Source organism: Hemibagrus wyckioides, linkage group LG01 (assembly GCF_019097595.1).
Source record: "Hemibagrus wyckioides isolate EC202008001 linkage group LG01, SWU_Hwy_1.0, whole genome shotgun sequence".
Lineage (NCBI taxonomy): Eukaryota > Metazoa > Chordata > Actinopteri > Siluriformes > Bagridae > Hemibagrus > Hemibagrus wyckioides.
Window position 1 is genome coordinate 33,743,280 of NC_080710.1, and position 24,000 is coordinate 33,767,279.

General features: G+C 44.7%; 3 protein-coding genes across 7 annotated transcripts in view; 2 read left to right on the forward strand and 1 right to left on the reverse strand.

Moving 5' to 3' along the window:
- Positions 1-5,912, reverse strand: part of dcun1d3 (defective in cullin neddylation 1 domain containing 3) — an 8,784-nt gene extending 2,872 nt beyond the window's left edge. The window contains exons 1-2 of one of the 2 annotated variants that reach the window (XM_058411137.1): positions 5,509-5,912; positions 2,050-2,121 (exon numbers count right to left, since the gene is read on the reverse strand). The gene's annotated coding sequence lies outside the window, so the exon portion shown is untranslated. The remainder of the gene's footprint in view (positions 1-2,049; positions 2,122-5,508) is intronic. The other variant, XM_058411224.1, reaches the window with a different exon arrangement.
- A 296-nt stretch (positions 5,913-6,208) lies between these two features.
- Positions 6,209-8,596, forward strand: lyrm1 (LYR motif containing 1). 2 transcript variants are annotated; one of them, XM_058411340.1, is made up of 6 exons: positions 6,209-6,543; positions 6,877-6,931; positions 7,132-7,301; positions 8,034-8,094; positions 8,294-8,325; positions 8,408-8,596. In XM_058411340.1, exons 3-6 carry the CDS (start codon positions 7,146-7,148, stop codon positions 8,519-8,521), a joined length of 363 nt encoding a protein of 120 aa, XP_058267323.1. In that variant the 5' UTR covers positions 6,209-6,543; positions 6,877-6,931; positions 7,132-7,145; the 3' UTR covers positions 8,522-8,596. The 2 variants fall into 2 exon arrangements, with proteins under 2 accessions (XP_058267323.1, XP_058267412.1); XM_058411429.1 differs by having other exon boundaries at positions 6,212-6,543; positions 6,877-6,900.
- A 1,453-nt stretch (positions 8,597-10,049) lies between these two features.
- LOC131366278 (putative protein MSS51 homolog, mitochondrial) overlaps positions 10,050-24,000 on the forward strand; it is a 36,225-nt gene continuing 22,274 nt past the window's right edge. The window contains exon 1 of one of the 3 annotated variants that reach the window (XM_058410817.1): positions 10,050-11,009. The gene's annotated coding sequence lies outside the window, so the exon portion shown is untranslated. Of the gene's footprint in view, positions 11,010-23,546; positions 23,665-24,000 lie in introns of those variants that run through there. The other 2 variants (XM_058410649.1, XM_058410733.1) reach the window with 2 other exon arrangements.

The window sequence follows — 24,000 nt, forward strand, 5'->3', positions numbered from 1 at the left end:
AAAACATCTCACGGGTTAATGGGAGGTGTGACAAGGGCCTCAGAGTCAGACAACATGAACATTTCATACATATTTAACCATTAATGAGTTGGAGTCAGAGTCAGTCACCATCTTCACAAATGAGAGTCCAGCTGTGTCCGAACATCCCTGTACTGTAGAACAGGTGTAGAGCAGCACTCCACAGGTCAGAGGTGAGAAATACTCACTAGACTGAGATTCTGCAGTATGGAGTCAGTACACACTGCGCTATCCCATAATGCACCAGGGCCGGTACAGAAGAGCTGGTTGAATTAATAATGGTAGAAGTCGACTCTAAGTGTAAATGGGGTTAGGGTTAGGGTTAACCTTGTGGTCTAACCGGGCGTGGTTAACATCACCTGACTAACCTGGTAACTAGTAAAACAGCTGTGTTTGAGGTCATAGGTCATGTGACAACATGCTGGATATAGTGTGTTCAGATTGTGTTCCTGCTACACACAGATACTGACCAGTGTGTACTGGATCAACAGCTGAGCAGGAGGTACTGACTCCAACACAGGAGGTATTAAGACAGTATGAGATTTCAGACACAGCTTCAGATTCAGTCTCCACCTTCACACACAGGAACTGACAGATTACACCAAACCCTACTGACTCAGAGTCAGGTTTATTCTCCAGAGATTTAATGTAAACAGGATCCAAGAGTCAGATTCCCACAAAATGCCTCACTGGATCAGACATTTATACTGAGTCTCTACAGATTAAATCAATCAGACTCTAACAGACCGTCATTAGAGTTTAACAAAGTGGAATCAGATTTAGAGTCAAATCAGAATCAAATTCATGCTAATGAATCGACACATGAATCAGTCACCATGTCCAAATGAATCAGTCAACACATCTCCTCAACTCACTTCAGTTCAACTTCATGTGTAAAGTGCTTGTAATAATAAACAGTATCACAAAGAAAGAAATATATAAATTGAGAATTAAAACCGTAAACTGACGGAGCGGGGTCAGCGGATGCTGAGGCACATAGTGCGAAGAGGTCGCCAACTTTCTGCAGAGTCAATCGCTACAGACCTCCAAACTTCATGTGGCCTTCAGATGAGCTCAAGAACAGTGCGCAGAGAGCTTCATGGAATGGGTTTCCATGGCCGAGCAGCTGCATCCAAGCCATACATCACCAAGTGCAATGCAAAGCGTCGGATGCAGTGGTGTAAAGCACGCCGCCACTGGACTCTAGAGCAGTGGAGACGCGTTCTCTGGAGTGACGAATCACGCTTCTCCATCTGGCAATCTGATGGACGAGTCTGGGTTTGGCGGTTGCCAGGAGAACGGTACTTGTCTGACTGCATTGTGCCAAGTGTAAAGTTTGGTGGAGGGGGGATTATGGTGTGGGGTTGTTTTTCAGGAGCTGGGCTTGGCCCCTTAGTTCCAGTGAAAGGAACTCTGAATGCTTCAGCAAACCAAGACATTTTGGACAATTCCATGCTCCCAACTTTGTGGGAACAGTTTGGAGCTGGCCCCTTCCTCTTCCAACATGACTGTGCACCAGTGACCAAAGCAAGGTCCATAAAGACATGGATGACAGAGTCTGGTGTGGATGAACTTGACTGGCCTGCACAGAGTCCTGACCTCAACCCGATAGAACACCTTTGGGATGAATTAGAGCGGAGACTGAGAGCCAGACCTTCTCGTCCAACATCAGTGTGAGACCTCACAAATGCGCTTCTGGAAGAATGGTCAAACATTCCCATAAACACACTCCTAAACCTTGTGGACAGCCTTCCCAGAAGAGTTGAAGCTGTTATAGCTGCAAAGGGTGGACCGACGTCATATTGAACCCTATGGATTAGGAATGGGATGTCACTTAAGTTCATATGTGAGTCAAGGCAGGTGAGCGAATACTTTTGGCAATATAGTGTATGTATCCCTAATGACCAGGCCTGAGGTCAGAAACTCCCTAAGACACTAGGAGAGGAGTTGTCAGGGAACTCCTCCTCATCTGGGTGTTGTGGGACAGTGGGAGTGTCCAGACACACAGAACACTCTGATCATGTGACTCACCCGAGCGTCGGAGCTGAGGACAGTGGGGTCATCTGAGAGAGGTCCATCGCCCAGGAGTCAGCATCCGTTAGCCTGACGGACAGAGAGACTGGAGAGTTAACTCCATATCACCATCACCACGTCTTCACCACACTGAGGAACATCATCTCACTCTGTAGAACCTGCTGCTGTTGTACTGAGTGATGTTTCTACACCTTTCAGGAACATTATCTCACTCTGTCACAAACGTACACAAGAGGAACACACACACGATTGTGCACACTCACAAACGTACACAAGAGGAACACACACACACGATTGTGTACACTCACAAACATACACAAGAGAAACACACACGATTGTGTACACTCACAAACATACACAAGAGAAACACACACGATTGTGTACACTCACAAACGTACACAAGAGGAACACACACGATTGTGTACACTCACAAACATACACAAGAGGAACACACACACGATTGTGTACACAAACATACACAAGAACACACACACACGATTGTGTACACTCAAACGTACACAAGAGGAACACACGATTGTGCACACTCAAACGTAAACAAGAGGAACACACACACACGAGTACACTCACAAACGTACACAAGAGGAACACACACACACACGAGTACACTCACAAACGTACACAAGAGGAACACACACACACACACACACGAGTACACTCACAAACGTACACAAGAGGAACACACACACACACACGAGTACACTCACAAACGTACACAAGAGGAACACACACGATTGTGTACACTCACAAACGTACACAAGAGGAACACACACAATTGTGTACACTCACAAACATACACAAGAGGGACACACACACAGAGGGACACACACACAGAGGGACACACACACAGTGCTAATCTAAAAATCCTTGGTTCTTCTCACCTAATAACAGGCGAGTCCCAAACCCCCTCAGTAAAAATCAGTAAAAATCAGATGGAAATAATGCTGGTGTTTGTGTTAGAAATCATTGGAGAAGAGCAGAAACATGGCTGCTGTGGTGTGAGCTTCAACCTCTCAGTGTGTGTGTGGTTTGTGACACAGCACAGATTACGACACACTCGTCCATAGAGAACAACCTCGCAATAACGAAATTCCCCACACACACTACAGTGTTAGGCTCTGTGTGTGTGTGTTCAAGGGAAAAGTCTGTGAAGAGTTACTCTCAGTCACCTGATCTCTCTCACAGTGACGCCGTTGCTACCTCGAGCTCACGGTGCAGACGTTTATCTGTAAGTTCACTCCCCAGTGAGGTCACTACACGCCTACACTCCTCGGCGAGGCCCCTACACGCCTACACTCCTCGGCGAGGCCCCTACACGCCTCGGCGAGGCCCCTACACGCCTCGGCGAGGCCCCTACACTCCTCGGCGAGGCCCCTACACTCCTCGGCGAGGCCCCTACACGCCTACACTCCTCGGCGAGGCCCCTACACGCCTACACTCCTCGGCGAGGCCCCTACACGCCTACACTCCTCGGCGAGGCCCCTACACTCCTCGGCGAGGCCCCTACACGCCTCGGCGAGGCCCCTACACGCCTCGGCGAGGCCCCTACACGCCTCGGCGAGGCCCCTACACGCCTACACGCCTCGGCGAGGCCCCTACACGCCTACACGCCTCGGCGAGGCCCCTACACGCCTACACGCCTCGGCGAGGCCCCTACACGCCTACACGCCTCGGCGAGGCCCCTACACGCCTAGGCGAGGCCCCTACACGCCTCGGCGAGGCCCCTACACGCCTAGGCGAGGCCCCTACACGCCTACATGCCTCGGCGAGGCCCCTACACGCCTACACTCCTCGGCGAGGCCCCTACACGCCTACACTCCTCGGCGAGGCCCCTACACGCCTACACTCCTCGGCGAGGCCCCTACACGCCTACACTCCTCGGCGAGGCCCCTACACGCCTACACTCCTCGGCGAGGCCCCTACACGCCTACACTCCTCGGTGAGGTCACTAAACTCCTTCACTAGCTGGGTTAATTAGTGTACAGAGATCCATGTTTGTGAAGACAGAAGATCATGCAGCTAAATGTTCCTCTGCGTATGCTGCATTAGACACTCATGTCCTCCTTCAATTCACTCACTGGATTATGAGGTCACTACACAACGCTAGCTAACACATATTCTCCTGGTCAGTTGGGTTTCGGGTCAAGCGCTGACCACAAGCAGCGTGTCTGAGACATCACCTTTCCCTGGGCTTGGCTTCATCACCCACTCTCCTCACTGATCCACTCAGAAACATCATCCTCTGGAAGTGTGTGTTTACTACTGACTGAGAAGGGTGTGTGTGTGTGTGTGTGTGTGTGTGTGTGTTTTAATGAAACTCTGTTTATCTGTAATGAGGGACACTTCAGTCTGGGCATGTCAGGGCAAAACACCATGCAAACATGCACACACAAGCGCGCACACACACACAAACATACACAAGAGGAATACACATGCAACACACATGCATGTGGATATACACATACACACTCAAGCACATGTAAACACAGATGAACAGACACACACACAAATGCACAGACACATGATCACAACCACATACACACAGGTGCAGATAGACACACTGTTGACAAACATACAAACACATTCAAAGACACACTTGCATAAACACACACAAACTAACACACACAGACAGACACACAGACACATGCATGCACACTCACACAAACATACACATGAACACACATGTGCATGGAGAATGTAGATACATACACTGACAGATGCACACACACACACGCAAACAGATGAACAGACAAACACAAATGCACAGACACATGATCACAACCACACACACACACACACAAATACACACAGCTGCAGATATACAGAAACTGACAAAACTAGACATACACACACTCACAAACACACACACAGTCATCATGTGTTTAAGAGAATAAAGTGTTTAGGTGTGTACAACCTGACTGTTCTGAAGTGAACTGTTTTACACACATCGAATAAACACTCAGTGCTGTGTGTGTGTGTGTGTGATGAACAATTTACTTTAAGCAAAAGTGGTGTTTTAGACTCTTTAATATCCAGTGCACATATAAAAGTAACACCACACACACACCTGTGAGGTAAATGTATGTATTTTGGAGAACTCTACTGCATTAGAATGATTAATAGTGTAGAGTGGTGTTTATTATGAATGATTAAGAGTATTAGATGCTAAAATAAATAGCTATAATGCTAACACGATCAAAAGTTTCAAACTAAAGTGTTTCTGTGAATTTAGCGTTAGTGTGTAAAAACTCCGCTTTTATTTACATTAAAACCCGGATATTATAGTTACGACAGTGTTTAATTTAAACTTTATAAAAAAAGTTACAACAAACTAGCGTTAGCATTACCGTTAGCATAGAGGCTAGCCAGCGCAAAAGTTGACACCCCACACACACGCACGCGCACATTATAGAGTTTGATTAGAGATAGAAAACTCACCTTTACACGGAGAGGAGTTTCACATCAGCCCTGAGTCTCAGTCCCTCTCACTCACTCACACACACACACACACACACACACACACACACACACACACACACACACACACAGAGAGAGAGAGAGAGAGAGAGAGAGAGAGAGAGAGAGAGAGAGAGAGCCCTGTCCCTGCTGTAATCAAGCTACACGCGCGCGCGCACACACACTCCGCTCTCTAGAAGACACACACACACACACACACACTCTAACCATCCACTGCGATATACTCACACTCCCTCACACTCCCTCACACTCTCTCTCACACACACACACACACTCCGGTGAGCCCGACATCACACACACTCCTTTGTGTTCCTCTTCTGCTCTTCTTTACTCAATGACTGAACATTATGGGAATTTTCCCTGCGTCACTTCCGCCTCGTGCGTCACTTCCTGCAACCGCAACTAACCCGTGGTGTGTTGTTTTTATAACATTTTTTATTGCGTTTCATTAAATATCTTTATTAAATCCTGCAAAATGTGAATAAATCAGAAAATAACATTAGTTACAAATTATACATTTATGAAGAAAATATATTTATAAGGATTTTTACACTTTTTGTAATGTTTCGTGTAATGTTAAAAATGTATTATTTTACTTAATATGATTCTGGCAAATAAATAAATAAATCTTCTTTTTCTGTGTATAATATGCCTCTTTATCCTGCTCTGTTGTGTAGTTTGTGAACGGTTCTTTAAACCAATTGTTTTATATCGACTCTCTTACTGAGTCGGCTCTTACATGTCCACTCGCTCTTAGTGCTAGTTTCTGACTCGTAGGCTTTTAAGTAAAGAAAGAAAAATATTAAAAACCTTTAATCTAAAACGATTAATCTGATTTAAAAACATATAAATTGTCCAATAGCATCGATCCTGCGTATAAGTCACGCAGTCGGTAATGGTGTAAAAGCACTGAGGCTGCGCATTAGCAGCGCATATTTCACCAACCCGAATACAGCTTGACGTAATCGTTCTGCGACAGGGCAGTAAACACAAGAGGTAAGTGCGGTTTTCTGTGTTGTAATTATTATTATTATTATTATTATTGTCTTTCATTACGTAAACAAACAAACAAAAAATCACATTTATGACGCTGTTCTGGTCACAATTGTTTTGTTTTTTCCATCTTTAATAAATCACCATATGTTATACAATCTTTTTTTGAATGTATTAATTAATGTCAATTTAGCTTAGCTCATAATAAATGATAAAGGTGATGTGAATGTACACACTGAGCTACAGGTTGAAGTGAATCATTATAATGCAAACAGATAGGCAGTTTTGTGTAGTAATGTCGCGTGATGACGTCATTGTTCTGCTACTTCTTTCTAGAGAACATACAGAAGCCCTCAGCAGGTCAGTTTCAGACACTGAACACCTCCACAGGGTGAGGACGCTGATTAAGCCACACTGTGACACCAAGAGTTAGAGCATCTCACTAATCTGGAGGCCATAAGATTATCATCTCCATTAAAAAGCTGATCTTCTAAGATTACTAGCTTAGGAGGAGATCCTGCTCTTCACATCACTCACTCATTTACAGTAACAACACTACAACAAGAAATCTGTGTGTGTGTGCGCATGTAGTGGTTCTGACAGTGATGGCGCTGGGCCGTGTGGAGGTTCTGGCTCTGTACCGCCGAGTTCTCCGGCTGGCTCGGAGCTGGCAGGCTCACTCTGGACTCACACATGATACAGAGACAGAGAGGAAGTACATCACACAGGAGGCATGCTCACTGTTCAGACACAACCAACACGTACGTTAAATGAGTCTCTCTTCTGATTCAGCTCTTTACTGTGGACTTTTTTTTGTAGTTTTGGGAAAAGCTGTCACTCTTACAGCGTCACTCAGTCAGTGTTACCATGGAAACCTCATTCCGACAACTCTTCAGTCTAATGGTCATCTCCAGTAAGCACTGTATCCTGGTCAGGGTCATAGTGATGTTTCATGTGGCCTTTGTTGCTTGAATCAGATCTTCTCCATGCTTTAAAAGAAAAATTGGAAACGGGCTGAAAGAGTCGTCTCTCAGTGGTGAGATGAGCCGAGTGTGTGGTGAACACCATGTCTTTGTCTCAGGCTGTGGGTCGGTAATCTGGGCAGTAGGCAGTGATTATATGTTTGTAGTGTAAACACAGAAACTTTGCTCATTTTACAGGCCAATAAAAATCCTCCTGGTCACTGTCCAGATTCTAGCTGCATTCTCACTGTCTGTGTGTGTTTAATTAAAGCCACACTGCCGTCTGGTGGATCCTCAGAGAACAATTTCTCATTATTTGTGAACAAACTGCTGCACAATTATTGTCCAGATAAATAATTTGAGTGGGTTTGATTGATTAGAGAATGCTCCACTGCTAATAAGAAACATTTCCATCTTAAAGCAGACTTCATACAAAGAGGTCTACAGATAAAACGACAGAAGGTAATATGATTCATGTGAATGTTTTTCTCAGTAAGAGATTAAACTAGTTTGTGTGTGTGTGTGTTTCAGTTGACAGACCCAGAGTTAATCAGTAAGTGTGTAGCGGAGTGTGAGGCTCGGATAGAGATCGGTGAGTCTTTATTAACGTTACTTTACATTAAATACCTTTTAAAGATTTATACTTCACCTGAGAGAGAAACTGATAATCACACAAAATCTGACAAGTATTTTACTTTATTTAGCACTGTTTACATCACAGAGCTGCTGCTGAGGTCTGTGTGTGTGTGTGTGTGTGTGTGTGTGCTTGCGTGCACATGTGTTTATTACAGGACTGCATTACAGAAATCCCTATCCCAGACCTGTGAGTTCATCTCCAACAACAACAACAACAACAACAACAATAATAATAATAATAATAATAATAATAATTTCCCTCTCTGTAGTCGTATCTTCCTCCACTGGGCTTGGCCACTCAGAAAGGCAGGAAGCTTCGAGGACAGCAGCGGCTCAGGAAGCAAGCCAAGCCTCTATACTTACAGTCCCATGATGAGACATAACACACACACACACAAACGCATTATGGATTTGTTTCAGGTTTTTTTTTTATTATTAAATAATTAATATGAAATAAACTGTCATCTTCTGGTATTGTTTTTACACTGTAGTAAAGTTGTACACACACACACACACTCACTGGCTGAGTCTCCCAGACCACACCTCATTTACACTCCCTCCACTGTGTCTGCTGCATCCCAGTTAAAACACTGATGTTTGTTCTAAAGAGCTGAAAACAGACCAGCCCACTCTGACCCCAACGCTCTGACCCCTGACCCCAACACTCTGACCCCAATGCTCTGACCTCAACACTCTGACCCCTGACCCCAATGCTCTGACCTCAACACTCTGACCTCCACACTCTGACCCCAACGCTCTGACCCCTGACCCCAACGCTCTGACCTCAACACTCTGACCCCTGACCTCCACGCTCTGACCCCTGACCCCAACACTTTGACCTCAACACTCTGACTTCAATGCTCTAACCTCAACACTCTGATCTCAACGTTTTGACCTCACTGCTCTGACCTCAATGTTCTGACCTCACCATCTCTCAGGGTACATGGAAGACCTGTGTCTCTGTTCTGGCACTGAGCTGGTGTTATGAACTTCTACAAGAATGTGAAACATCTGTAAATAAACTGGTCTCAGTTCCCTGTACAGGTCTGTTCGAACCCTCTTGCAGCAGATTAATGACAGAATTCTGTACTTTTTCTCTGGAGTAAAGAGACACTAAGATTTTCAAATTCAATTCAGTTCAGTTTATTTCTACAGAGCTTTTAACAGCTTTAGAGAAACAGAAAAAATCATAAAGTTTAAATTTATTATTTATCTCTAATATTTATCCCTAATGAGAAGCCTGAGGTTACGGTGGTGAGGAAAAACTCCCTGAGATGATCTGAGGAAGAAACCTTGAGAGGAACCCCGGCTCTGAAGAGAACCCCATCCTCAGGAAATGATGTAATTAATTTCCTTTTTACAAGAGTTAAGAGGCATGAATTAGGGTCTAAAGTTCAAGAAGATCTACAGAATGACACAATAATTCATCTTTAATCATGATAAACAAACTCTGACTACTTCTAATCGTCTGGTTGATGAAATAATTTGAGATATGAATAAATTAATAAACTAAATGATTAAATGCAGCTGATTGTATAGAAATGGTGTTGGATGTTGATGTGTTTAATATACATTTAGAACAGAGGTCTCTGATGCGCGTTTGTAGTTCACAAGTTTCATATAGAATATGTACAAAATTAATAAAAAAAAATCTGATTAACTCAATAAGTCAGTATTATCCCAATCAAGCACTCTGTACACTGATCTTGTTACTATCGAATAAACAGGTAAAAAAATAATGCCCCGCCCCTTTCCGGTGTTGTACCGATTTCACACACAGCACTAAGACTAAACTAAAACATCAGTTTAAAGTTATTTTGTAAAATATCTCCCGGCGTCACTGAGGTCAGGCGAGACGTATGTGGAACTACAGCCCCAGTGTTTACAAGTGTGGAGAAGGATGACCGCTCCGAAGCTGCTGTGTGTGGAATGACACAGAGTTATATGTCTTTGTGTCCATTTTTTTGTTTAAAACGGTCCGTTGTGTGCAGCAACACGGTGTCGGCTCTTTTGTTAACACCAGAGATAAGCTGACCGCACTGCACCCGGACCGCACTGTACACCTTACTTTGTATCGGACCTTAAACATTTAAGCAGTTTGCCCCGGGATTAATAAAGTTCTTTGGATCTTGAATAAAAGATTACGTCCACTTGGAAATAACGTGACTGCTCAAAAAATTTCCTTTAAAAAATGAGTGATTGAAGCTGTGGTCACTCGCTCTGCACCTGGACATCAACACACCCAGACGTTCTCCTTCTACCTTCTTGTTAGTAAAGAGCGCGTGATTTATTTGCACTTCCTTGGTCTTTGCACGTTTGCTTGTAAACACTGGGTCCGTAGCTCCGCCTACATCACATGTGACCTTTCGATGTGATTACGTAGTACGTAGCATCGCAGACGCTCATCCCAGAGCTAGCGCTAGACGAGCTTTTGTGGTTAAAAAGTCTACCATTTTTATTTTTAAAAGGAAATGAGTGATGGTGTGTGTAGATAAGATCCTTCTTTCTGGACTGGGATGGAGGTTTAGAGCTCTGTGAAGCTGCATTTAAACTGTATTCTGGAAGGTCAAACTCACAGAGCACCACTGAAGTCCACTATATGGAGAAAAATCCTGGAATGTTTTTCTCAAAAAACATCATTTTTTTTTACCACTGAAGAAAGAATGACATGAACATCTTGGAGGACGAGGGGGTGAGGAACAAGGACATGGATGAAGTTCCATACCTCCTCCTGTACCCAGAATGCTCAGAGGTGGTCCATGTGCCTGGGACAGAGAGGTCAGTCCTATTGGCTGAATAGAAACAGGAGCAGGGGAAGGCATACTGCAGGATCACTTTTTTTCACATGTCCAGAAAAACACTATAGAGGAGGTCAGTGGATCTGATTTTTAGTTCTTTTTTAGAATTTGAATATTTTACATTCGTGTGGTATGTAATAATGTGTTGTGTTTTTTTAACTGCAGTAAATGCTAGCTCATAATTTGATTCTGAAATGATCATCATAACAATTGTGTTGGTCCCCTTTTGCTGCCCAAACAGCCCTGACCCGTCCTGCACTGTGTATTCTGACCCCTTTCTATTAGAACCAACATTAACTTCTTCAGCAGTTTGAGCAACAGTAGCTCGTCTATTGGATCGGATCACACGGGCCAGCCATCACTCCCCATGTACATCAATGAGCCTTGACCGCCCATGACCCTGTCTCCGTGTAACGGGACTGCTTACAGGGCATAGACACATGTGACACCAAGGACTGTTTTCCAAGATTTATTTCTCCTGCAGAAGACAATAACACAGACACATAGATTGTCTTCTGGTCTGTCATGCACATCTGACCCCCTCAGCAATGCATAACCGCACTGTGTGGTCTTATATATATATTTCCACAAAATTATGCAATATGAAGACATTTTCTAGCAAGAGTCATTAGAATTCACAGGAAAACAAACTTTTTTTTTCCTCTTTCCCAAATTATAATAACAAATCAGTAACACTTAACACTTTTTCTAACTTAACTATGAGAAATCATGTACAAAACATAAACCAGAGCCACCAGGTGGACCGAGTGAAAAAGGTGCATGTGGTTGGGTGAGAAAATATGAATAAAAGAAACCCATACGGAACCCTACGGAAACCCATGGGGTACAAAAAGGGGCGATATGCATCAATATTGCATCAATATTATTTCCACAGAAAACAAATAAAAGTAACTATAAAAGAAAATGGCTCAATATGATAAAATTCACAATTTCTAAACAAAATTATTAAATTATAAATAAAATTCACAACACAATTTGAAAATAATAGTTATTTCACAAACTGCATTTCTAACCCTGTTACATCCGGTTCACCACTGTTCCTTCCTTGGACCACTTTTGATAGATACTGACCACTGCAGACCGGGAACACCCCACAAGAGCTGCAGTTTTGGAGATGCTCTGATCCAGTGGTCAGTTTGGTCCTTGTCAATGTAACCCATATGAAATATTTGGGCTACTCAGCCTGTATGTTATTTAAATAGTGATGCTTGGTGTGCAGTAGAGTGAGCGTTCATGCTGTAATCTGCTAGACCGTGTACCCTGTCTGCCCCCGGGTTCTTTCTTCATGAGAGCACTCCTCGTGTACGCATGCAGCACAAGAGGATTAGCTAATAAACACTACAATAAGACTAAGGAAAGCAGATATTAACTGTGCACAGAACAGCAGCTTGAAGAATTCACTGTGAACAACAGGAGTGAAAACCCTGTAGAAAGTTTTCTTGCCCGAAAGCCCGGGGAGTGTGTAGCATGTTGACTTTTAGCTCGTAGCTTGTAGCTGTGGCTAATATGGTAAGGTGAAATGACAGCATACTTGATATTGTTGTCTAGATACTTTTCATAAAAACCAGTCGGGGGTTTGTGAGAATGGTGTCTAATGTTTACATGCTTTGGTGTCTTTTTGTATCATTGCAAATGAATAAATGGCATATTTCATGTGCTAATCGCGTAATCGCTAGCAGCTAATGCTAATCGCTAGCTTGGTCTGTGCCATTAATAAGCCTAGGATTGGCACAAATAAGTGATGTTGAGATAGAAAAAGAAATGGTTTTGATATAAATCCTGTTATTTCCTGGTTAAAAGCCTATTCTGGTTAACAAGCACAATTATTGTATAAAACCTTTAGAAATTCATAGTAATGTTCTAGTTAAAAGTGTTAAAAAGCTAAAAAGGTTAAACGATGTTAAATAATTCATTTCAGCAACTTGAATATGGTTATGGTAAGAGTTCATGTTACCTGATTCATGTTTCTATGTTAAAAAGCCCACTTTGTTTCATCTCATAACGTGTGTTACTGCTACAAACATGATCATTCATCATAACCTTAAAAGCTGACTAAACTAAAACAGTGAAAAATGTCCATCAGGTCATTGTAGAACAGTCCCCCATGTTCACTTGAGGGACAGAAGTTCTAGAATGCTAAGAAGCAGAAGAGGGAAATGGACTTTCGGCACTGTTTGTGTAGATAGTATTTTTATAGTGACGTCCATTCTGTGGTGGCGAGTCCAGCCCACGGAAGTCCAGCCGGAAGTGTCCATTCGCAGGAGGACACTGATCATCTGAACTTTATTCATTGGATAACAGATAAGATTCCTGCAGCTAACTTCACTACCCGCGTAGCAGCGGTCACAACTAGAACTGTCCAACACACTGAATACTGAAGACACTGTCCATTTTGGAGGGAAAGAGCCCTGTTTCTTTGATATTCTTATATTTTATTTTACACACACTGTACACAATTCTGATGTGTGTTTCCTATTGGTGAGGTAATAAACCAGTTCAACACTCCAGTAATTTATGGGAATTACTCTAATCCACTTACTCCTCTACCGGACAAAGTAGATTTCTAGTGCCTTAACTATACTGGTCAGCACTAAGGGCGCTACATCAAACTCACTCAAATCCTTACGCTTGTCCATTTTTCCTGCTTCTAACATCAACTTTGAGGACAAAATGTTGACTTGCTGCCTGATATATCCCACCCACTAACAGGTGCCATGATGAGGAGATACTCAGTCTGATTCACTTCACCGGTCAGTGGTCAGAATGTTATGGCTGATTGGTGTAGACTGTTTCAAAAGTATTTCGGGTAATGAGTATTTAGGTGGACAGTCATCTAAACGAATGTTTTATGTAATGTCCATCCTCAAGTGACTGGACCCAAAAGCCAAAGACAGAGGGCTTTTAAAGTCAGAAGTTTATTGTCCAGTAGGAAAGACAGGAGGAAGGTCACTAAGGGTCAAGTCCAGAGTTGCTCTTTCTCTCTGTTACTCTTTCTTCATCTGCTGACTGTCTTTGGTGTTGTTCTTCTTCTTCTTCCTGAGCTTCTGGAAGGATGGTATGGAAAAGCGCTTCAGCTTCTTATCAGCGGTCTCAAGTTCCTTCTTCTCTCCTGCCTCCAGCTCTTCTGTCATCTCCTGCATGGGGGCCATCTCCAGAGGCTTCTGCTCCATCCTCTCCTTTTCAGCCTGAGACCTTCTCCTCAGTTCATTCACCAGCAGAAGCTCCTCCATGGCCTGTCTCTTTCTCGACAGGTGCTCGAATCTCTCTTTATTTTTCTCCTTCTCCATGTTCTTCCTTTCTTTCTCCAGCTCCAGCACCATCCTCCTTTTTTCTTCCTGAAGCTCTTTCTTCAGTTCCTCCCTTTCCTTCACCAGAGCGTTGATCACTTCTGTTGACTGAACTTCTCTCTCCTTGCTCTCCATCAGCTCCCGTTTCTCTTGACTCGCGTACGAGGAAGTCTGAAAGACGTCGATGATCAGTCCGAGCTCCAGGTGTCTCTTCATCTTAACCCTTTCCTTCACCAGAACGTTGATCACTTCTGTGGAGCGAGCTTCTCTAGCTTTACTGTCTCTCAGCTGGAGCTCAAGTCTCTCTATCTCTTTCTCCAAGTCCTGTCTTCTCTTGATGTTCTTCCTCTTACGGAGCTTCTGGAACCAGCGTGGACCGAAGTTCTTCAGCCTCTTATCGACTTCCTTCAGCCCCTCCCTCGTCTCAGGATCCATGTTCCTGGCTTTCTGCTTGAGTTCCTCCACAGTTTCTTTCAGGTTGTCCACCTCTGTGGTCATCGCCTCCAGCTTTTTTTCCTCTTGAAGAAAGATTTGCTCCAGTTCTTCAGAGTGTTTTTTCCAGCTGTCTTCAGCTATCTTCTGCTTTTCGTAAAACCACTCTGTCTCCTCCTCCATGTTCCTTCTCTCTTCCTCAAGCTGGAGCATCAAGCTGTCTTTATCAGCCTGAAATCTTCTCCTCATTTCATCCCTTTCCTTCAGCAGAGCCTCCATCTCTTCTCTCATCTGAGCTTCTCTGACCTCGCTCTCTCTCCGCTGGAGCTCCAACAATCTCTCTTTCTCCTTCTCCATCTTCTCCTTCACTTCCTCCAGCTCCAGCACCAAGCTGTCTTTATCAGCCAGGAACCTTTTCTCCATTTCATCCCTTTCCTTCAGCAGAGCCTCCATCTCTGATCATTTCAGACCATCAGTCATTCAGAAACAACAGCAGAGAAACAGCAGTTAGGAGAAAAACCATCCCAACAACAGAATCATCAAAAATGGAGTGAAAAATGTCCTCATCATTTCCTCTTAGATTTTTGAAGACAGATTAAAAAGGAGGGAAGTAAAGGAGATGAAATCAGGTGTGAATGGTGTTCAAGCTTTTCTCCATCACTTTACTCAATCTTTCCTCTAAACTCTTTCTGGTCACATGACCTCCAGTTACACAGAAAACTGCTTTTATCCAAACAGAGAGGTTTTTTCCTCTTTACCTGAAAATCCTGTTAGCTTCTCACACATTTCTGCAGATGGACAAACTGGTAGTAGATGATGCAGATCTTCAACTTGGTCTGAACGCAGTGTTAGTGTGTGATTGTGTGTTGGTGTGTGTCAGTGTGGGTGTCATGGAAACGGAATCGGAATCATTCTGGAACTTCACTCTATGACACTGTGAGTTCTGACCAGATGCAGGACCACTGTGTCCACTGCTGCAAAGGAGTTCTCTTCTTTCTCATTGTTTTAACAAACTAAACAGAAGAAGAAGAAGAAGAAGAAGAAGAAGAAGATCTCTTCCTTTCCTTTTCACCCTCAGTGTTTGGAGTTGTTGATATTGAGCACTGAGGAGGATGAGAAAGAAACTAATGCAGCAAAATAAAGCCAGAAAATCCTCCAGTAAAAGTCTTTCACCTGAATCCACCAGCAGCACTCCTTCACTCTCAGCCTTTATCACTGAGCTTTAGGGAATTTCCTCCTCTTATATAACTGATTATTAAAATCTACAGCTTTCAGTGTGTCACTCTGCTCCTTAGCCTGATTTCTGATCAGGAAGATATGGACTGTTAGCTGTGTTTAGAAACTTCTGAGCATTACTGAAAGTATGTTTCCAGTGTATGTACCAGCTCTGTAGTACAGTACCCATTCTTCCATTACACATCCTGGATAGCTGTAGGCCAATAGTGGCCAGCAGTAACCCTGTTCTGAGTGCCTCTGTGTCTCTGAGTGCCCACTGTAATGTCTAGTCCCAAGGTTATTGTGGCACTCTTTAAGGACAGACCTCTTCTCTTCCTCTGACAGGACAACTAGCCATATGCTCTGCCCACTGAGGCCGACCTTTAAGAGTTGGTCATCTATTTTAATAGGAAAAAAGAAAAACTCTAAAGATGTTGCAATTCCAAGTAAAAAGAAAAAGATGAATTTAGGATCTGATATCTGACAGATTAAACTACATCAGAGTCATTTTATAGATCAATATCCAGACCCGGGAGCTGAACAAGTATAGTTAACCTTAGTATAGAGCTGCGCAATTAATGGTTATTATCGATTAATTCGAATTTATGGTTTATGTCGATGTTGAAAAAACGAATATCGATTTTCCGATTTCACTTTGGTTAGTCAGAGCGAGATTCCGTAGTTCTGCAACGCAAAGAGCTTGTTTCCAAGAGGGGCGCGGTTTCATCAGTCATGTTGAAGAACGTGCTGAAAGACGGGGAGGAGCCGAAGTCTGCCGCTGTTTTCATATGAAATTTAAAAGGGACTGAGACTATCATGAATTTGTGTAGAGTTTATGGAGAATCGCAGAATTTTTAGGGTGGCTAAATAGAAATGTTAAAAATGGCCTAGCGACGAAAACGGTGGCAGACTTCGGCTCCTCCCTGTCTTTCAGAGCGTTCTTCAATCCGCAGACCGCAGCGTCACAGAGCGAGGATCAGAGGACGTGTGTGTGTGAGTGTGTGTGTGTGTGAGTGTGTGTGAGTGTGTGTGTGTGTATGTGTGTGTGTGTGTGTGTGTGTGAGTGTGTGTGTGTGTGAGTGTGTGTGTGTGTGAGTGTGTGTGAGTGTGTGTGTGTGTATGTGTGTGTGTGTGAGTGTGTGTGTGTGTGAGTGTGTGTGTGTGTGTGTGGAAGACTCGTATTTGTCTTGTTCAGTACTCAAATGTTATAAACATCTATGCCATACAGTTTAATGCTGCAATAAGTTTACCACCCTACCCTGTTAGTCAAACCTTTATTTTATTTATTTATTTATTTATTTATTTATATTTTTTACTATTAAACCCTCACTGGGGGCAGAGCCCCCCTTAAATGAAACTCCTAGACTCACCCCTGTGCTGTATACACAGATGTAAAATGCTGTCTGGCTCCTGTTTGAGTGTATTTAGCGTGTTAGTTTATTTAGCGTGTTAGTATACTTAGCGTGTTAGTTGAATGTTGAACTGATTTACAAAATTGTTTTTCTTCAGGGATTTTTTTTTTCAGGTGACAACTATTTATTTTATAAAAAGTGATGTAAGTTAAGTCTGCAGTTTGCACTTTACAAATCCCTCATATTTTGTTATATTACATTATTTTAACTTGTAAAGACTGGTGAAAGTTTGCACTTTATTAATCCCAAAAAAAAGGTTTTTATGTTGTTGTATTGATTTTCTAAAATAACAAATAAACTTGTTAGCGAAAGTAAGTTTGCACTTTGCACTTTTAGCCCAAATTAGCAGTTGATATGTTTGGTTATATTGTTTTTGTTCAAATAAAAAAAAAATCTATCATATAGTCTCTAGTGTTTTATTAATTTTTTTTTTTAATGAAAAATAATTGCTTTAAAATCAAAAATCGAATTTTTTAAAAAATCTGAGATTCAATTTATAGGACATATCACCCAGCTCTACCTTAGTAGACTAATTTAGAGCTGTTATCCTCGTTTGTAGACACTTTGTAGTGCCACCTAGTGGTAGCTAAAGCACAATACACTTATTAGTTGAAATACAAGATGGCATCGATCTCGGTCAACATGTAATCCAGTGGAGTCAGAAACTGGTACAAAACCTCATCAGTAATGACATCTATGGTCAAAACGTCTTTATTTATGTTTTAATAACATTTGAAGTTTCATGTGACTTACAAATTTGACAAGTTTTATCAATAGTAACAAAATAGGATGCTTCTAATTAGGAAGTGCTCATTTGAGGACACTGGGACTTTATAGTGGTATAATTGCAAAGTGAACATGTTCAAGTAAGAGCACATAGCTAGGAAGGATTTGGGAAGAAACCAACAGTTTACAGAGTTCTTGCATATAGTAAACATTAGTCTACTTTGGTTTTATTTTTTTCCTTCTTCTGTGATACATTTCTAGGGCATATTTCAAAGTCAAGAGCTGAAAGATTGTTGAATGCAATAATAGGAGAGAGCTCTGAGATGGAGGATTTATCTGATTGTCATGATCCTGATCCTGGTGTGGACCAGCTATGTGATGAAGCTTATCTTACACCTGATTGATCAGAATCAACTCAGCAGAGCAGTGTTGAAACTGACAGTGAGTCAAGATCCATTTACATTTATATTTACATTTCTGGCATTTGGCATCTGTCATCCAAGATGAGATGTCCACCAGACTCGCTGAGATCCAGGCAGAAGCTGTGGTATCTGAGGGAGGGAAGGAGAAGATAAGTTGGGTGTCATCAGCATAGCAGTGGTATGAAAAGCCATGTGAGGATATAACTTCACCAAGAGAGTGAGTGTAGAGGGAGAAAAGGAGAGGACCAAGTACTGAGCCTTGTGGGACACCAGTAGATAGTCTACATGGAGCAGATGTCAATCCCCTTCCATGTTACCTGATATGAGTGACTATCCAGGTAGGAAGCAAACCATTCCCATGCTGTTAACACAAATTCCAAGACTCCTGAGGGTGGACAAGAGAGTCTTGTGGACCTGTGGACCAGAGGACCTGTGCGCAAACGTCAGCGTAGTAAACGTGATGACCGTGGTGGCTAGTAGACATGGTGAAGGAGATGGCTGTCACAGTGTGCAGAGATCCAGAGGACCTGTGCGTAAACATCAGTGTGGTAAAGGTGTTGATTTTGGTAATGAGCCAGGATCTAGCAAAGATGCATGTAGAGAGTGTTGGAAGTCTGTTATATTTACTCCAAATGTAAATGTTAATGCTTTTCCAAACACCTAGAAAAAATAAAAAATTCATGCAAAACTAAAGCTCAGGTCTTAAGAGGTGGACAAAGTACACAATTCCATTACTTTACTGAAAGGACAGATACTGCTTTTAGGAGTTTTACTTATCACACTGTCCAAGATGAGCCACATGATATCTTCTCATATTCCACACACTGGGCAATAAAACGTCTTATTGATATCAGATTATACAACAAAGATTTTGTGTGTTATCTCCACACCTAGAAGCTGTAACTCATCTAATTTTCTTTCCATTTCACTTCTCTTATTGTCCTGTCATGATAGAGCTGTGATGAGACGTTACAGAGAAATTCTCTCCTTTTCTGCAGTTCAACAAACTGCACAACTTTCACATCTAAAGCTTTCATGACCATTTCAGTGTCTGTTTGATTGACTGAGCAACAACTAATCCCTGAAATGAACAGTAACCATTAAGAGCTGTCTTCCATCTCAGACAGGAATGAGATGAAGGTCAGAGGAGTGTTGAATATCTGTGTGGAAGCTGCAGTGCCCCCTGCTGTCAGTGGTAATGAATTACACTCTCAGTCATACATGTACTGGACACTTCAGAGACTCCAGAGTTGTATTGTCCGGTACACAGTGAAAACACAGCGCTTTAAACCCTACAGTGAAATTCTTATTTCTACATCTCACTTATAATAAATCATCACACAAAATAATAAATCATATACAAATAAAAAATATAAATTATAATGAATAAAATCAAACAAGTGTACAGACTAACATATAAACACCTGAGTGTAATACATAAACTGCTCTGTGCAGAAAATACAAACAGGGTAAAGGGGTGGTGAGTGAGGGTGAGTGAGTGATGGGGAGCGATGGGGTGAGGGGGTGATGGGGTGAGTGAGGGGGTGATGGGGAGAGGGGGTGGGTGAGGGTGAGTGAGTGATGGGGGAGTGCTGCGTGAGTGCTGGGTAAGTGAGGGTGAGTGATGGGGGTGATTGATGGGGAGTGCTGGGGGAGTGAGTGATGGGGTGAATGCTGGGTGAGTGATGGGGTGAGTGCTGGGGAAGTGAGTGATGGGGTGAGTGCTGGGTGAGTGAGTGATGGGGTGAGTGATGGAGAGTGAGTGATGGGGTGAGTGCTGGGGAAGTGAGTGATGGGGTGAGTGCTGGGTGAGTGAGTGATGGGGGAGTGAGTGATGGGGAGTGAGTGATGGGGTGAGTGATGGGATGAGTGAGGGTGAGTGATGGGGGAGTGAGTGAGGGGGAGGGAGGGGAGGAGTGAGGGGGGAGTGAGTGATGGGGGAGTGAGTGATGGGGGAGTGAGTGATGGGGAGTGAGAGATGGGGTGAGTGATGGGGGGGTGAGTGATGGGATGAGTGAGGGTGAGTGATGGGGGAGAGAGTGATGTGATGGGGGAGTGAGTGATGGGGTGAGTGAGGGTGAGTGATGGGGTGAGTGAGGGTGAGTGATGGGGGAGTGAGTGATGGGGGAGTTAGTGATGGGGTGAGTGATGGGGGAGTGAGTGATGGGGTGAGTGATGGGATGAGTGAGGGTGAGTGATGGGGGAGTGAGTGAGGGGGGGAGTGATGGGATGAGTGAGGGTGAGTGATGGGGGAGTGAGTGAGGGGGTGAGTGAGTGATGGGGTGAGTGAGTGATGGGGTGAGTGAGTGATGGGGGAGTGAGTGATGGGGTGAGTGAGTGATGGGGGAGTGAGTGATGGGGTGAGTGATGGGATGAGTGAGGGTGAGTGATGGGGGAGTGAGTGATGGGGTGAGTGATGGGGGAGTGAGTGATGGGGTGAGTGAGGGTGAGTGATGGGATGAGTGATGGGGGAGTGAGTGATGGGGGAGTGAGTGATGGGGGGGTGAGTGATGGGATGAGTGAGGGTGAGTGATGGGGGAGTGAGTGATGTGATGGGGGAGTGAGTGATGGGGTGAGTGATGGTGAGTGATGGGGTGAGTGAGGGTGAGTGATGGGGGAGTGAGTGATGGGGTGAGTGATGGGGGAGTGCGTGATGGGGTGAGTGATGGGGTGAGTGATGGGATGAGTGAGGGTGAGTGATGGGGGAGTGAGTGATGGGGTGAGTGAGGGTGAGTGATGGGGGAGTGAGTGATGGGGTGAGTGATGGGGTGAGTGAGTGATGGGGTGAGTGAGTGATGGGGGAGTGAGTGATGGGGTGAGTGAGTGATGGGGTGAGTGATGGGGGAGTGAGTGATGGGATGAGTGAGGGTGAGTGATGGGGGAGTGAGTGATGGGATGAGTGAGGGTGAGTGATGGGGGAGTGAGTGAGGGGGTGAGTGATGGGATGAGTGAGGGTGAGTGATGGGATGAGTGAGGGTGAGTGATGGGGGAGTGAGTGATGGGGTGAGTGAGGGTGAGTGGTGGGGGGGTGAGTGATGGGGTGAGAGAGGGGGTGAGTGATGGGGGAGTGAGTGATGGGGTGAGTGATGGGGTGAGTGATGGGATGAGTGAGGGTGAGTGATGGGGGAGTGAGTGATGGGGTGAGTGAGGGTGAGTGATGGGGGAGTGAGTGAGGGTGAGTGATGGGGGAGTGAGTGAGGGGGTGAGTGATGGGGGAGTGAGTGATGGGATGAGTGAGGGTGAGTGATGGGGGAGTGAGTGATGGGGTGAGTGAGGGTGAGTGAGGGGGGAGTGAGGGATGGGGAGTGAGTGATGGGGTGAGTGAGGGGGGAGTGAGTGATGGGGTGAGTGATGGGATGAGTGAGGGTGAGTGATGGGGGAGTGAGTGATGGGGTGAGTGATGGGATGAGTGAGGGTGAGTGATGGGGGAGTGAGTGATGGGGTGAGTGATGGGGGAGTGAGTGATGGGGTGAGTGATGGGGTGAGTGATGGGATGAGTGAGGGTGAGTGATGGGGGAGTGAGTGATGGGGTGAGTGAGGGTGAGTGATGGGGGAGTGAGTGATGGGGTGAGTGATGGGGTGAGTGGGTGATGGGGTGAGTGAGTGATGGGGGAGTGAGTGATGGGGTGAGTGAGTGATGGGGTGAGTGATGGGGGAGTGAGTGATGTGGTGAGTGATGGGGGAGTGAGTGATGGGGTGAGTGATGGGGGAGTGAGTGATGGGGTGAGTGAGGGTGAGTGATGGGGGAGTGAGTGATGGGGTGAGTGAGTGATGGGGTGAGTGATGGGGGAGTGAGTGATGTGGTGAGTGATGGGGGAGTGAGTGATGGGGTGAGTGAGGGTGAGTGATGGGGGAGTGAGTGATGGGGTGAGTGAGGGTGAGTGATGGGGGAGTGAGTCGCGGGGGAGTGAGTGATGGGGTGAGTGATGGGGGAGTGAGTGATGGGGTGAGTGATGGGGGAGTGAGTGATGGGGGAGTGAGTGATGGGGTGAGTGATGGGGTGAGTGATGGGATGAGTGAGGGTGAGTGATGGGGGAGTGAGTGATGGGGTGAGTGAGGGTGAGTGATGGGGTGAGTGAGTGATGGGGTGATTGAGTGATGGGGGAGTGAGTGATGGGGTGAGTGAGTGAGGGGGTGAGTGATGGGGGAGTGAGTGATGGGATGAGTGAGGGTGAGTGATGGGGGAGTGAGTGATGGGGTGAGTGAGGGTGAATGATGGGGGAGTGAGTGAGGGGGTGAGTGATGGGATGAGTGATGGGATGAGTGATGGGGGAGTGAGTGATGGGGTGAGTGATGGGGTGAGTGAGGGTGAGTGATGGGGGAGTGCGTGATGGGGTGAGTGAGGGTGAGTGATGGGGGAGTGGGTGATGGGGTGAGTGATGGGATGAGTGAGTGATGGGGTGAGTGAGGGTGAGTGATGGGGGAGTGAGTGATGGGGTGAGTGAGGGTGAGTGATGGGGGAGTGAGTGAGGCGGTGAGTGATGGGATGAGTGAGGGTGAGTGATGGGGGAGTGAGTGATGGGGTGAGTGAGGGTGAGTGATGGGGGAGTGAGTGAGTGGGTGAGTGATGGGATGAGTGAGGGTGAGTGATGGGGGAGTGAGTGATAGGGTGAGTGAGTGAGGGGGTGAGTGATGGGATGAGTGAGGGGGTTTTGTGGTCAGAGCGCAGGGTCAGCTATGATGCATCACCCCTGGAGCAGGGTGGGTTGGGGCTTGAGCTACCACTGTCCAGTGTGATGGTATTTAGATGACCTACAGCTACAGCTCTAAGGTGAAGAAAGCCTCAGAGTCCAGCATGAACACTGACCTGTAGTGTCTCTGTCTGAACTGTTACATGCAGTGTGAAGTGTTAAGTTGCTAAAGCTGAGAGTGTTTAATAAAGTACAATGCTAAGTGGTTAAGACCACGGGGATTTATGGAAGGTCATTCCAGGTAATTTGAGATGGACATGTTTGGGGGGGGGGTTACGGCGTTAAGACCGTTAATATTTAGGGCAGTAAAGTGTTAAGCTGAGGGGCAGCAGAATGTTTGGGAGGGGACTTTAATGGAGGGTATAAAAGTCAGAGGAGTAACACTATCTTCCCCATGATACCAAACCTGGAGAAACAGCAGGCTAAAAAAGGAGAGAGAGAGAGAGAGGGAGAGAGAGAGAGACAGAGAGAGAGACAGAGAGAGAGACAGAGCAGGTGTGATTATATTAACAGAAGAATCCGGTAAGTCCTGATTTTTGTTTTTAAAAAAATCTATGTGAGTTTGAAGTCTTATCCATGAGCAATCTGTGTGTGTGTGTGTGTGTGTATATGTGTGTGTGTGTGTGTATATATGTGTGTGTGTGTATATATGTGTGTGTATATGTGTGTGTGTGTGTTTAACTCCATAACATCCATCCCTAAGCCTGAGATAAGGTGGATTATGAATCTAGATTGTGTGTAGAATTGTGGCTGTAGATCAGATGTGAAGTTAAATCTTTCACTGTAGTTTTATTTAACTCTGTCTGATCATCTTACTGTGTTTCCTTTTAGCCCAAAGCCTCTTTTAACAAATAACTG

What these genes read in the sequence shown, in the direction of transcription:
- lyrm1 (XM_058411340.1), top strand. Translation starts at nt 7,146, where the DNA reads ATGGCGCTGGGCCGTGTGGAGGTTCTGGCTCTGTACCGCCGAGTTCTC. An exon ending in TGAGGCTCGGATAGAGATCG is followed by an intron (nt 8,095 to 8,293) that starts GTGAGTCTTTAT and finishes TGTTTATTACAG; the next exon opens with GACTGCATTACAGAAATCCC. An exon ending in GAAATCCCTATCCCAGACCT is followed by an intron (nt 8,326 to 8,407) that starts GTGAGTTCATCT and finishes CCCTCTCTGTAG; the next exon opens with TCGTATCTTCCTCCACTGGG.